The sequence below is a fragment of the Athene noctua genome, chromosome 1 (genome assembly GCF_965140245.1).
Source record: "Athene noctua chromosome 1, bAthNoc1.hap1.1, whole genome shotgun sequence".
Lineage (NCBI taxonomy): Eukaryota > Metazoa > Chordata > Aves > Strigiformes > Strigidae > Athene > Athene noctua.
The window spans coordinates 93,012,913-93,026,139 of NC_134037.1; the positions used below are offsets into that span (position 1 = coordinate 93,012,913).

Sequence of the window (13,227 nt, forward strand, 5' to 3'; positions counted from 1 at the left end):
TTTAATTATTATATTAGATATGCTTAATTTTTGAAGGCTAACAATTTAAGATTGACAAATATGCTATTTCATGATACTACGCACTAGACCTAATAGCAAAACTAATTCCAACCTTTACAGTACAATCATCTTCAGAACATTCATCCTTCCATATTAAGAATTTGCTCACTGCTGTGATGGCTTTCTGGTTTCTGACTGGTTACCCTCAAGTTTCAGTAGCAACTCTGAGAGAGTATTTTTAATTGTTTCAACTATTTCATTCAATTTTGAATGAGGGCATGGGATATTTTTTCTCCTCTTCTGCTGTACGTGCACATGATGAAAGTGTAGAGCTCAGAAACAATGGGACAGAACTGTGTTCCTATAGGTATCTGGACAGGTGCTGAAATAGACGCGGGAACAGACCAAAGCACGGTCCTTGCCTCTTTTCACACCTTAATAAGCCAATTAACAACCTCTCTGTGTCCAAACCACCTTCAGATATGCAGGTACTGAGACTTATTTGAAAGACATCCCTAGTTACTAATCCCGCCTAATGTTTTCTCTCCTAATCTACTTTAAATCTGAAACACTATCATTCTTCTCACCTATGGAGCTGAAAAACTGATTTTACACAGTCTAACTTCCTGATCCTATGCAAATGTTGCCTGAGAGAAAACATGACGAACACATTGCCTGGCAGGTAGAACCAAGCTCATAGGGACAGCCACAGGGATCCTTGCTACAAATGAGCTGGCTGAGCTGCTCCTGGCACCGTGGTGTTACTGTTTTGTTATTAATTTGAGCTGATTTTAATGATTTGAAGGGATGATTTAGAGTAGCTATATAAGCAGTTATATACTGCTACAAAGTTCTTTTAGAGTCCCAGGCTGAGGCCATGTAGACTAGTGATAATCATTCACTAGATTTCTATACAAAGAATAAGACTTGTGATGAGGTACCATTGTTAGACTGTCCAGTAGGGACGATTTATTGCCCTGTAGACCCGGTACCGTAAAAGTTACATTGTGAAAGGGCCTCAAGGCACGATAAAGTCGCAGCGTGAGCCAAAAATCCTTTGGGTCAAGGGTGTTGGAGAATCAGTAGTCTGTGGTGGTCGCAAAAGCAGCCCCCCAACTCATTTCAGGACTCAAGTGCCCATGACTGGAAAGAGGTAGGAGTAAGAAAATGAGTTATGGGAGTTAACATGATTGAGAACTTGATTAATACGTATTACCGTATCCTATATAATCAGCATGCTACACGAGTTAGGTGTGCGTTGTTGGTGACACAACTCCCCTACGCACCCGGTGGTTCATAAAGGAGCGCGTCTGCTTATCTACATCAAATTGGTGTCCTAAGTTCTTTTACCCCATTTGGTGACAGCGGCAACACGAGGCCGACACTGCTACGAGGCTCTGCCCCAACGGCAGCCCGGCCAGCCCCTGCCGCTCCCCCACGGGGACCTCCCGGAGGGTTCTCCTGCTCCCGGGAACGCCCAGGCAGAGGCCACGGACATCCGCGCGCCCCACGAACTACTGTTTCGGGGTCAGCGCCAGCTCCCGCAGCCGCGCGCCACGGCTCTGCCCGCCCCGCCCCGCCCCGCGCACGTGGAGCTCGTGCTGAGGCACGCGACTACCGGCTGCGGGCGGCGCGCGCTCCCACACCACAACCCCGCCCCCCACCCCCGCCCCGCCCCCAGACACCGCGCACGCGCCGCCTCCCCCGCGCTGGCGTGTCCGGCGCCCCCGCTCGCGCCGTGGGGCTGCTGCCGCGCCTGCGCGGCGCCGCATCCTCCCGGCGTGCCCGGCGCGTGTGTCATGGCGGCTCCCTGCGGTCAGTTCCTGCACATGGGCTGAGGGGGACGCCGGCAGCGCAGGGCCCGCGAGCGAGGCGGCAGCGGTGGGGAGCGGAGCGGCGGCGGCAGCGGGACCATGCTGGCCCTGGAGCGCTCCCTGCTGAGGGGTTTCCTCAGCGCGGCGGAGTCCCTGGAGTGGAAGCAGGGCGAAGTCGCTGCAGCAGGTGAGGGGAGGTCCCGGCCAGGCGGGGCGAAGGTGCTCGGCCGCTGTGTGGGGCCGTTCCTGTGGGTATCCGCAACTATTAACATCTCCGCCGGCCCCAGGCCGAGCCGGGGCCTCGGCTGGCGGCTCCCTCCACCCGCGCCCGTTCCGGGGGCGGTCGTGTCCCATTTCCTCTCCCGTCCTTCCTGCCCCTCGCCGGGCTTCGGGGGGGCTCCTGCCAGCGCCGCAAGGCGGGGGAGACCCATCGGGCTCGTCCGCCTGAAGGAGCGGAGCGGCGCCGCCGGCAGGGCAGGGCTGAGGCGAGAGGTGCGGCCGCCGCGCCGGAGCTCTCCTCGGAGTTTCTTGGCCACTACCTGCCGGTTCGACGGGGCTGCGGGTGGGGAGACTGCGGCAGTCCCTGCCCGGCGACCGGCAGGCACCCTCCCTGCCCGCTGCGTGTTGTCGGCGCTCTGGAGGCTTTTCAGCATGGTGCTTCCTTCGGCCGCCTCATGACCCACGAGTGAAAGACTACCTGCCTGCCTGAATTTGGCAGTGATATGAAACTGGCTCTTGTCGCAAAACAGGAGGAGGAAAAGTCTGGCATGAACTACCTGTTCTATATTTTATTAGTTATTTACTCATAGTTTCTGGAGGGAGCAATGGAAAGCAGTCTCTTGGGGGGACTTCATTAGGTTGTTACTGACCCAGCTTTCCCGCAGGGGAATGCAGCAGCTTCTAAAATGTGACATATGTCATTAAAAGGCACTTCCATATTTCAGACAGGCTAGAAATACAGTTGTGCTTAAGTCATGGGCCATGCTGTTTAGAACGTTTAGAGGTTGTAGCATCTTACAACACTCATTTATCCTTACCCAGGCACTTAACTGAATTTTGGAAAAGAACTGTACGTACCTACTCGGCTCTATTTCCTTACGTTACTTCTTACTAAAACTTAATTATTGTACTGTCCAGGAATGTGAGGTGATATGACTGACATCTGTCAGATCTGTCTTCTCTCCTCATTGAATGTTGTGTATGCTGTTTCTGGTGTGTGGGGGGTTTTTTAGTTTGGTTTTCTTTTTTTAAGTAGTGTGCTGTTATAAGATGTGGGGAAGACTGTTGTTGAAGAAAGGTGTCTTGCAGTAGAGAGAGAAAATCATGGGGTTTGTGATGATTTTTAGTTGACACTTACATGGGCCCTTCCCATTGATAATCCTGAAATGAAACTTAAAGGCTGTGACCTTGAATTTGTATGGTGTCTTATAAAAAGCTACACACAGAATCAAAAGCAGATTTTATGTGCTTACAGTTATGTTACAGTCTTATTGGAGAAAGAAAACCTCAATATTCTTCATTGGTGTCCTTGCAGCCAATAGTTATTCTACTAACTACAGCATCGCCCGCCTGGGCAACTATAAGCCAACATAAACAGGTTGTCGTTCGGTGAAAGAAAGTGTCCCCAAGCATAGATCGGAGAAGATTTCTTATTATTTCTGTTCTCTGCAGCAGGGCTGCAGAACCATTGTTACTCTTTTGCATTTGCCCTTCCAGGTACAGCTTGAAGTGTTTTTTAAATCATATAGTACACATGTTCTCTTACATCATTCAGTTGATCGTTGTTGTAAAGAACAAAAGTAAATTGTGGTCAACTGTCCGCTATGGAGCGATTAGAATGAATGTCTGTCACGCATTCCTGCCAAGTCACCTGTCACTACTACTGAAGTTGGTTCTGTGCTTGGTTTTCCTGTATGTCTGAAACTTAGAAGACTTGTTTTAGCTGGATGAGCTTGGAGTTGGTATTTGGTTCACTTCCTTGCACAGCTTCTGCTTGTGTGGATCTATACCTGTGCTAGTGTTAAATTGGCTAGCTTGGGTATTAATATAGCTATGGTAACACTGAGTGCACAAGAGCTGCAGTCCCCAACTGGAATCACAGATAAATATTAAGGCACCTATCCTATGCAGACCTCTGCATTTCCTCAGCTGCACCATTACAAACACTGCATTAGCTAGTTTTAAACTAGTTAATACATTTACATGAGTTGTAGCCACAGCTGCAGCATAGGCAGATGCTGATTTTGCTCAATAGAAGGTTTTAACATGTTGAAGTTGTTCTAACAGCTGCTGGATTGATTACACTTTAGCATATCTGAAGAAAAAAGGGAAGATACCTTCTGTGAACAAAGTTGTACCTTGCGTTAAGAACTTGATGGGTTTGAAGCTTCTTAGGAATTGAACGTATAGCATTTCATGCCTTCTGTTTGTCTTGAAAGGCTTTAGCAGCGAAACATTCCTGGATCTAAATTCATCTTAGTAGTTAGTTACTCCTAAGAATCTGACTCCATATGCAGACTTCTCATTGGGATGGTAAACTTAGCATAGGAAAACAATTATTGTATCAAGATAAAATCATGTTGTCCATTCTTTATGAATGTTCTAAGCATTTAAATGAAGGACAGTACTTTTTGCAGTTTTACATGGGAATTTGTTCACTGAATTCTGCAAAAGTTGAACCTTTTTTATTTTTTACATTTCCCCTAAAAAAGTTCTCTAGTCTATGAAATTGTCTTATCTATAGGATTTTACTGTAACACACCCATATATCTTTTGGAAGAAGAAAACCCTCTTGTGATAATTGAAGTTGTCTTCAGTAACTGTAGTGTACCTGTTTGAAAAGCCATCCATGTATTTCCCCTGAAATTTCAGTGCAGATTTTTGTTTTACATTCATCTTCCAGTTTGTATTTCACTGTAACATTAATACAAGTTCTGTAAAATTTATTTTGAATAAAGTGATGCCTGCTACTGCTGTTCTTTAGTTTCAGTGCAATCACACTTTTTCTGCAATGTAAATGAAGATTGATTCCTTGAAAGGGGAGTAGTATATGTTTGGCTTTGAATAGGTCTTGTAATACAAAGTTATTTCAAAGTTGACACTGATTTGTTTCCTTTCTTCTTTTCCTTTTTCTTTTTTTTTTTTTTTCCCCAGAAAGTGGATCCTTATTGCAGTTGCTTTTTGATGGGAAATACGAGGCAATATTTTCAAATTCAGCCATCCAGAATGTTTTCAGTGCATCTTCTGCAATGGAGGAGAACATTGACAGTTACTTGGAGAAACAGATTCTATCATACCTGGACTGTTCTGCAGAGGCTGATAATGTGGAAAGGTGGAAATTATTATTTATTATATGGAAGATTAATAGAGGCCTTGTTTGATTTTTACAAAAGACACTTTTAAAAATATTATATTATGTGACATGGGACCTCCAAAATTCTTGTTCCAACAGAAAACAGTTTTCTCAGTTTGTTCCCCTCACTCCCCTGGGACATGTATTCATTATCATTGTTTCTTTCACTGGATAGTATTGTGATGTGAGGGTTTGTTGAAAACACTACCTTTATATACAGTGATTACCTCTGAAGCTGCTGGTGTAAAGAAGCCAACAAATGTAAATTGATGTTCCTGTGTATCATCAAACAATTTATTAACAGTTTTCTCTCTAAAATGTTGCATTACATTTATGTGACTACTTGAAGTAATGTTACTGTCTGAGAAATGCCTGCATTTCTGAGTCTGATCCATAGTAAGGTTGTTTTGCTCTTCTTAATGTAAAATGAGTAAGGTATTACTCATGGATGCTGTTCATCAATTAGTTCTTTACAAGACTTTCTCTAGATTCTGTCAAATTTTGCTGCATATGTTAATTCTTGCTGTTAGAGTCTGACTAGTGTTTACCACATAAATTACGAACAGACTGAAATCTGTTGTGTGAGGGATAATAGAAGCAGAAAAGTACATACATATATATATATATATATGCATGCGTGTTTGTGTATATATTTGTTTATTTTAAAAGGTGAGGGTAGGAAAAAGTTTTGCCAAAAGAATAACAAAAGGTAAGGGAAGATATAGGTAAAAAGAAAGTAAGAGGAAGGTAATGTATTGCCAGTAAGTGTGGATGAGTATAAATGCCTGTGTTTTGATATGACAGACATAAAAACAAGGTTTTGGTAAAATACCAGAGAGAAACAGGTAGTTGGCACCTCCAAAATACTGAGCTGAGATTTGTTAGTGACTGTAGTGTGTCAGAAGTTTATCTTCTGATGTGGTACACAATATAATATGCTCCTGTTTTCTGAGTTAGAATGTTCAGAGGTTGTTCCCGTGCATTTTGTCTCTAGGTGCTTTTTTTTTTTTTTCTTTCTTTGTTGTGCTGTGGCTGTTAAATATTTAGATGGTTTAGATGGTACCACAGTCTAGAGAAATTTTTAAATATTGCTGGATTCTGTCATCTTGCAAAAGCTTATTCTGAATAATGCAGCAATGAAAGAAAGATCAGTCAGGGCTTGAAATAGACCCAATCCTGATCTTAATCATTGCATGAAATATGTGTTGCTGCCTTTATCAACCATTCATCTTAAAGATAATCCTAATCTATATCATGCACCCAGTAATAACTTTATAGGTATCCTGCCATGGTGATGTTGTCGTCTTCTGCTCGCCCTGTAATATTTTTTTAGCCTATATGCCACTTACAGGACTCAATGACAGCTGTCCTACTGCAGACAGCAAAGCAATTTGTTCTTCAGGTGCTCATACTCCAGCTCTTTGGTCTTTGAGGCTTTTCTTGTTCCCTCTGCGACTCTAGGCAGAAGATACGGAGACAGATGTGCAGTATTTAGTCTTTCAGAAGCAGACAGAGGGGTTTCTGCCCAAAATTACAGCCTGGAGTTTTATTCAAAATGAAGGCGTGTAGTCCTCAGAATATATTGGTGTCTGCCAAAACCTTTTTTTTTTTTTTTTGTAGCAGTCAAATGATATTTTTCAAGCTCCATTAGTGATAACATAAGAAGCTTTGAATTATAATAGTGCTTAATGAAGTAAGTTGTTAATTTCTTTTGATAGAAAAACTTCTACTGAAAGACAGATTGTTTCCTATTTTAGGTAGCCACTGTTTATACCCCTTAAATCTGTACCACGTATGTTTGTCTCCAATGACTTTCTAGGTTAAAATGTGTTACATAGTTATTTTTCCTACCTGCAAGGCCCTGTGCCCTGTGACTGCCTTATGGAAGGAATTCATTCAACTTTCGCACTCAGACCTTCCATTGCCTACAATGAAAATGTTTTTGTTTATTTTTTTTAATGGGTAAAATGACATTTTCTGCTGAGTGATACAAAGGAAGTGCAGCAAACTTCTAGGTTCTAGCTCAGAAAATTCAGGAAGACACTGGTTTTCTTGTGACTTTTAGTAGATGGGATAATGGGATAAGTTCAGACATATGCTTTTTTTTTTCCTGAACTGAAAGTTGTAATTCTGGAGATTAAAAAAACTCAATGGGGATTGAATTCAATCAGAAACAGAAAGTTGGATAATATTAAACTTATTCTTTTAGCACAATATAAACGCAGTATGAAATAAGGTTTTATAGTAGTGTTAAAAGAATTCTTTAAGGAGTTATTTTTCTGAAGCTAAAACTGAGCAGCTGGAGGGCAAAACAGCTCAGAATTTGGATCTAGATTGTAATTTCTTTGGACATAGCCTGTAACATTTTCCACTTTGAAATCCATGGTTCTGTAAGAAAAATATTTAACAGTATTTTAAGATTTGCTGCAACTTTTTCTATCATTTTAACCGCTTCCCTCCTTCTCCTGCCCAAGACATTTTTTCACTATGGCACTTTTACCCTTTATGGCTTAAAAATGAAGTCTCAAAACATTTCTTACAATAAACGTATTTAATAGGAGATTTAAAATTTTTTTTTGTCTTCCTGCTATTGCTACTCATTTCAATAGTTAACAGTTATTTTCTACAGATAATATAGCTTCATGACTGTATTTTAAATCAACAAATTGTAGAGGATGAAGCAATAGTATATGTGTTAACCATGTAGAGGGGAAATGCCTTTTCGTTTTTTCCTGAGCTCCATGTGAAGGAGGTGTATTCATTGTCTGACATACAGTTTGATTCTAAAGACTGGAAGGAAATAATGTGGAGAATACAACAAAAAGAATATTTTTGGAGAGCATGTTTCAAAAAAAAGTTTGAAGGTCTCTTATTATGTTTAATTCCAAAACCTAAAGGAACAAGGAAATCAGCACTAACACTTGGGTTTTTTTGACCATGTATTTACTACTCTTACTTTATTCAACATATAAATGAATACCAAACTTTCCTGAACAAATCTATACAATAAACCTTGTTATGATTTCCCGACTGGAGCACTGCATGGTATTTCTGGTATTTCTCCTGAGGCATCTGATGATTGGTTAACTAGTGTGCTATATATATTGACAAAGAAAAATGAAGACATTCTTGCTGTTTCTCCAGCTTGCTTTGATGTATATGAATTTTTTAAAAAAAGCTAATCAGTGTCTAATTTTGCTTTGACTTCTCTCCTGTAATTTTTGGCTTCACTAAAAAAAAAGAAACACTCCCAAACCCAGAACCTCTAACCTAATTGCATCTTAAGCATAGCCTGGCTATTGAGTACTTTCTTATTCTTATATTTTGTATGTAAATTCTAGCATTATATGCAAATCCATCATTTTTTCAAATACATATGCTTTATTGTTCTTTATGTTGAATTTGAGCAAGATTAGGTATAGCAGTAAGATATTACAGTGAAGTGTATATAAGCATCTGATTTACATTGTGGATCACAATCCTACTGGACTTGGTGCAAGCAGTGCTTAAAAAAAAAAAAAGGCAGCAAACATTCTCCATTCACATAGAGAAAGAAAGAACAAGATGGATGGGTAAGCACATATATCTAAGGAAATATAAGAAATAAACTGTAGGTCACCATAGTAAGTGGGGCACTTGCAGCCATCCCTCTGTTGCTTTTTGGGCAGTACAGAAGAGCAGTTTTCAGGCAGCCTTTGGGACTGGGCAGGTCTGCATTCTAAGTGTGAAGGACAGTCAGGGAGACTAAATTTTTTCTTGGGGAAAAAAGGGGGAATAGGCAGAGTAGGCTAACATTTGCAGGGATTAGAGCTTGGAATTGATTTTCTGATACAGAATGAGTGACAGAAAGACTGGAAGCGGGTCAAGGATCTGAAAAATGGGGGAAAAAAATCAATTGGTGATGACAGATTAGCCAGTGGAAGGCCAGTATCCCAGCCAAAGTGATAGAATTGGTTATCAGTTGTTTCAGAGGCCTTCTGCATGGATATAACTGTGTCAAGACTTCAAGCAAGTTTGCCTGCCAGATAGATAGGGGTCAGTAATGTTTAAATAACTAAATATTAGTAGAAGTAATAGTGTAAATGATAAAATAATGAAGTGCGTCTGTCAAATCACAGTGCAGAGATGGTTGATTATTCTGTATGTTATCTTTCAGAAGCTTTGAAGCATAATTTATCATGGGACAGTAATTAGAAAATGTATGTCTATGTGGTTGTTTTGTGTGTAATGGTAGTAATTTAGTGTACAGTAATTGTTAGTGCTTTGTGTTCTTGAGTTATTTGGAAATTTGATGGTAATCTTAGATATGTATTTAAATAATACTTGCTGGTAGATAGTTACTGGCTGAGCAATGACAGCTAGTAAATGTTACCTTGTCTTGTTCGACAAGAACTCTTTGTACCAGTCCTTGTTCTCTAACTCTCCTGAAGGCTCTGTTGGTTGGTTTTTTTTTTCAGTCAAGTGTTCCCCACCCCTGCTTTCTCATTGTTTTACATCTTTTGTCACATTCTTGCCCACCAGCCACTTGTTTGTGTGTGGCTTTTCTATTTAACTGTTTTTTAGGGGTTATATAACACTATCCTTATGTTTCCATTTGGAGGACTCTTGCATCTTTAAGTCCCTGTTTTACAGAGAAAAAAAGAAAGACTAGATTTTTCCAATTCAGTCATGCTCCTTAACATACCAATTTTATATCAAACCAGCTCAAATAAAACATTAACTTGTAGGCAGGAGGCATGTTATATATGTGACGGCACCCTTGTTGGCACATGACTAGTTATAACACAATAAGGTTCTAAGTCATTAAGAAAACATAAACAAACCAAAGTTTGTGTAAATCTCCTAAAAGTCTATACCTGTTAAATAGATCATTAAATTCTGAGGGATTGTGCTGTGCATTCTGCAGACTGCATAAGATTATTTGTTACTGTAGGTGCATAAAGAAATAATATCATCATGATGTTAGATGAAATTAGTCTTGTAAATGAGGAAAATCTCACCATATTTGGTTTCAGGAATGAAACAGTCTCACAATTCCATCTTTAAATAAAATAATATGATTTAAATTAAAAAGCATGATTGAGAGAAGATCTGATGCCAAAGTATTTGAACCAACTTGGAGATGATAGTTTTGAACTTTTTTGATGTTCATTTAATTTTTTTATTAAGAAAATATAACAACGTGCAGTAGGCAAATATGGGATAATTTGTATCCCATACTGATCTCCTGATCTCTGATAGTTACATACAGCCTTAAATTTCCAAACATCTGAGCTAACTGCTTCCAAAATGTTTGTCATTAATTACAACCATTATAAACAAATACATTTCTAAGCCTTTTAGTTCCCCATGTGCATTCCTGAATATTACATTCACTGTATTTTCCGAACGAGTGATATTTTTAAGGCTGAGGATTTTGAATTAGTATGAGAGTTAATCAGATCTTATAGCCTTAATTAAAAATGTAATATGTTGCTAATTGCATTTCTTATCTATATTACAGGCAGAGGCTGATATTTCTACTTGGCGTGGGCAGTTTGCAGCTCTTCGTTCAAAGCAATTGGACTGGGCCTCCTGTTCAATTAAAGCTTCATGACTTTTTGCCACCTGCATTGTTACAGAAATTCAGTGAGGTATACTTGGATTTTAATCAGCTGTTCTCTTATCGTCACTGCTTTTTGCAAATAACCATAACACATAAACATATCAGAGAAGGCACTTCTGTGAGGCACAATGCTAGATTCATTCTAGCCTTGATCATTGATCCTAGTGGCTTCTTTTGCAAGCATCTTCAGTTATATGAGATTTTGAAGCAGCATCCTAAAAGTAGTTGCTCTGTTTCTCTGCTTAAGAGATTTCCTGCTGCATATGATGGTTTTGTATGGGAAAGATATATTTATTACATGGGAGCATTTACTTGAAGGGCATTTGCAGTCAATAAACTTCTTATTTATTTTGGCATGTGTTCTTAGCTGGATTAAAGATAGATATTTATAAATGGCTTAGAAATTTTTTCTCCTTAGGGTAAGGTAGAAGCTGCATATCTTGCAAATCGCAGAATATCCAGCAGATACTAAGAGAACAGTAGATTTGGATGCTCAGTATCCTGTTAGGCTCATGAATGATGCCAAGTGAATTGTAGTAGTATTAGTATGAAAATGCTAACTCAAATAGAGCTCTTGGAAGAGGGTGGGAATGTAAGAGATGAAAGTGAGAGCTGTCAATTTTATTTACTTTGGCATCTTTTAATGTAAATAACTAATTAACACCATAACTTATTTTCCGTGAGATTCATATGTTGTTTCTCATGGCAGTACCACACTCCATCTTGTGACACTCCTGCACCTGTGGTTCAGCACAGTTTACTGACCATTAATTTTTCTCTTGGAATTAAAGCTGTGGTAAAATACTGATTACAGCTGCATGTCAGGGAAGAACACATGACTAGTTTCTGCTAATGCATGAGTTTGAATTTAGAATTTCACTGTGAATAGGTAGGACCATGAGCAATGCAAATGCTGTGAACTGTGGAATGAAGGGGAGTTTGAGTATATGAAAAGTTAGACATAAACCCATCGGATCTATGGCATTATTGTGGCATGTTTTTGCAAGAATTCCATAATTCATGAAGTCCTGCCCTAGGCTTGTTTGCAAGGTTGTATTTCTAAATAACTAATTCACGTACAGTATCTCTCCCCCATTTTTTAAAATAGATGTTCATCAGTTTGGTTTATCTTTTAGAGCTGACATGGTGTGTATATAGACACTTTTTGCTCAGTTTTTGATACTAGAAATTCAGATCTCATTTTGTGATGACTAAATAAGTAACAGGGGAAACAGTGGAAACCATGTGTACTAAACCTTCTAGGGTGCAGGATGAATTAGCAGAAATCTTAACATATGCTGTTTCTGAGGAAAGAGGAGTTCAATTTGCCTTTATAATAAAAAAAACAAGAAACACAAACTAATTTCTTCCATTCTTATAATTTGTTTATAATCTTTAAGATTATAGTATTAAAATATTCTTATCTGAATTCTGTTTACAGAAGAACTCTATTCTAAGATAGTGTATATGTGCAGGCTGCAGTCTAACACAGAGGCTGCAGCTTAAGATGATAGTCACAGAATTGCTGTCATTCACAGAGTTCAGACCTGTAAAACGCAATGTTCATAATTTCTATTAACCATTCCATTTATTGTCTGTCTTAATGGAAGAATGAGATACTAACTGCCTGTTGAATAAGGGAATACGTGCATCCTGTTTAGTTTCTGTTATGTCTCTGCTGTGACTGAATGTAATGCATTGAAGATTCTTTGCTTATGCAGAGGTGGTATTTCGGAAACTAAATTGGCAAGAGATTATAAAGGAAAACAAGACTTGAGTATACTTGATTTCTAATGAATGCTGCATTAGACGTTGATATTACTGCAAGGTTTATCTATTTTTACATTCAGGCAGAAGTAGTTACTTTTATCTTACTGCTATCTATATCTTCTGAAATGTTAGTGGGGTTTTTTTCCAAGAGTACTAAACATTCATGTGCTAAAATATAATATCCAGTTTTCTTCCTTATTAAACATCTTAATTCAAAAGCTTTTGTATGTTTTGAATTATCTTTATGGACTTTTCTTTCCAAGGATTCTTAGCTTATAAACACTCTGTAAAAATGAACATCTTGATAAACTGACATTTTTGTGCTTCTGTTAATCCATCTTTCCGCCTTGCGCACACAGATATTTAGAAAAAGTGGGTTAAAAATATAGCTCTAACTTTCTCCATCTATAGTAATCTTCCATATTCTGTCATCAAGACTGATACAATCCCTTTTTAAATAGACCTTCCATTTTTCAGGTTTTCAAATGAAAATGATCTTTTCCCATGCCAAGGTTAAAAAATAATGTCTTCATGTTTCTTTTAGCCTGCTCTGAGTATTACAGAATCATTCAGGTTGGAAAAGACCCTTGGGATCATGGAGTCCAACCATCAGCCCTACTCTACAAAGTTCTCCCCTGCACCATATCCCCCAATATCTCATCTAAACGACCCTTAAACACGTCCAG

The 13,227-nt window shown here is 39.4% G+C and overlaps 1 protein-coding gene across 1 annotated transcript in view; it reads left to right on the plus strand.

Moving 5' to 3' along the window:
• The first annotated feature begins 1,781 nt into the window (after positions 1–1,781).
• Positions 1,782–13,227, plus strand: part of TTC27 (tetratricopeptide repeat domain 27) — a 140,916-nt gene continuing 129,470 nt past the window's right edge. Inside the window, exons 1-3 of the mRNA XM_074925747.1 lie at positions 1,782–2,001; positions 4,968–5,145; positions 10,670–10,799. Coding sequence (XP_074781848.1) covers positions 1,914–2,001; positions 4,968–5,145; positions 10,670–10,799 — 396 coding nt within the window. The 5' untranslated portion in view covers positions 1,782–1,913. The remainder of the gene's footprint in view (positions 2,002–4,967; positions 5,146–10,669; positions 10,800–13,227) is intronic.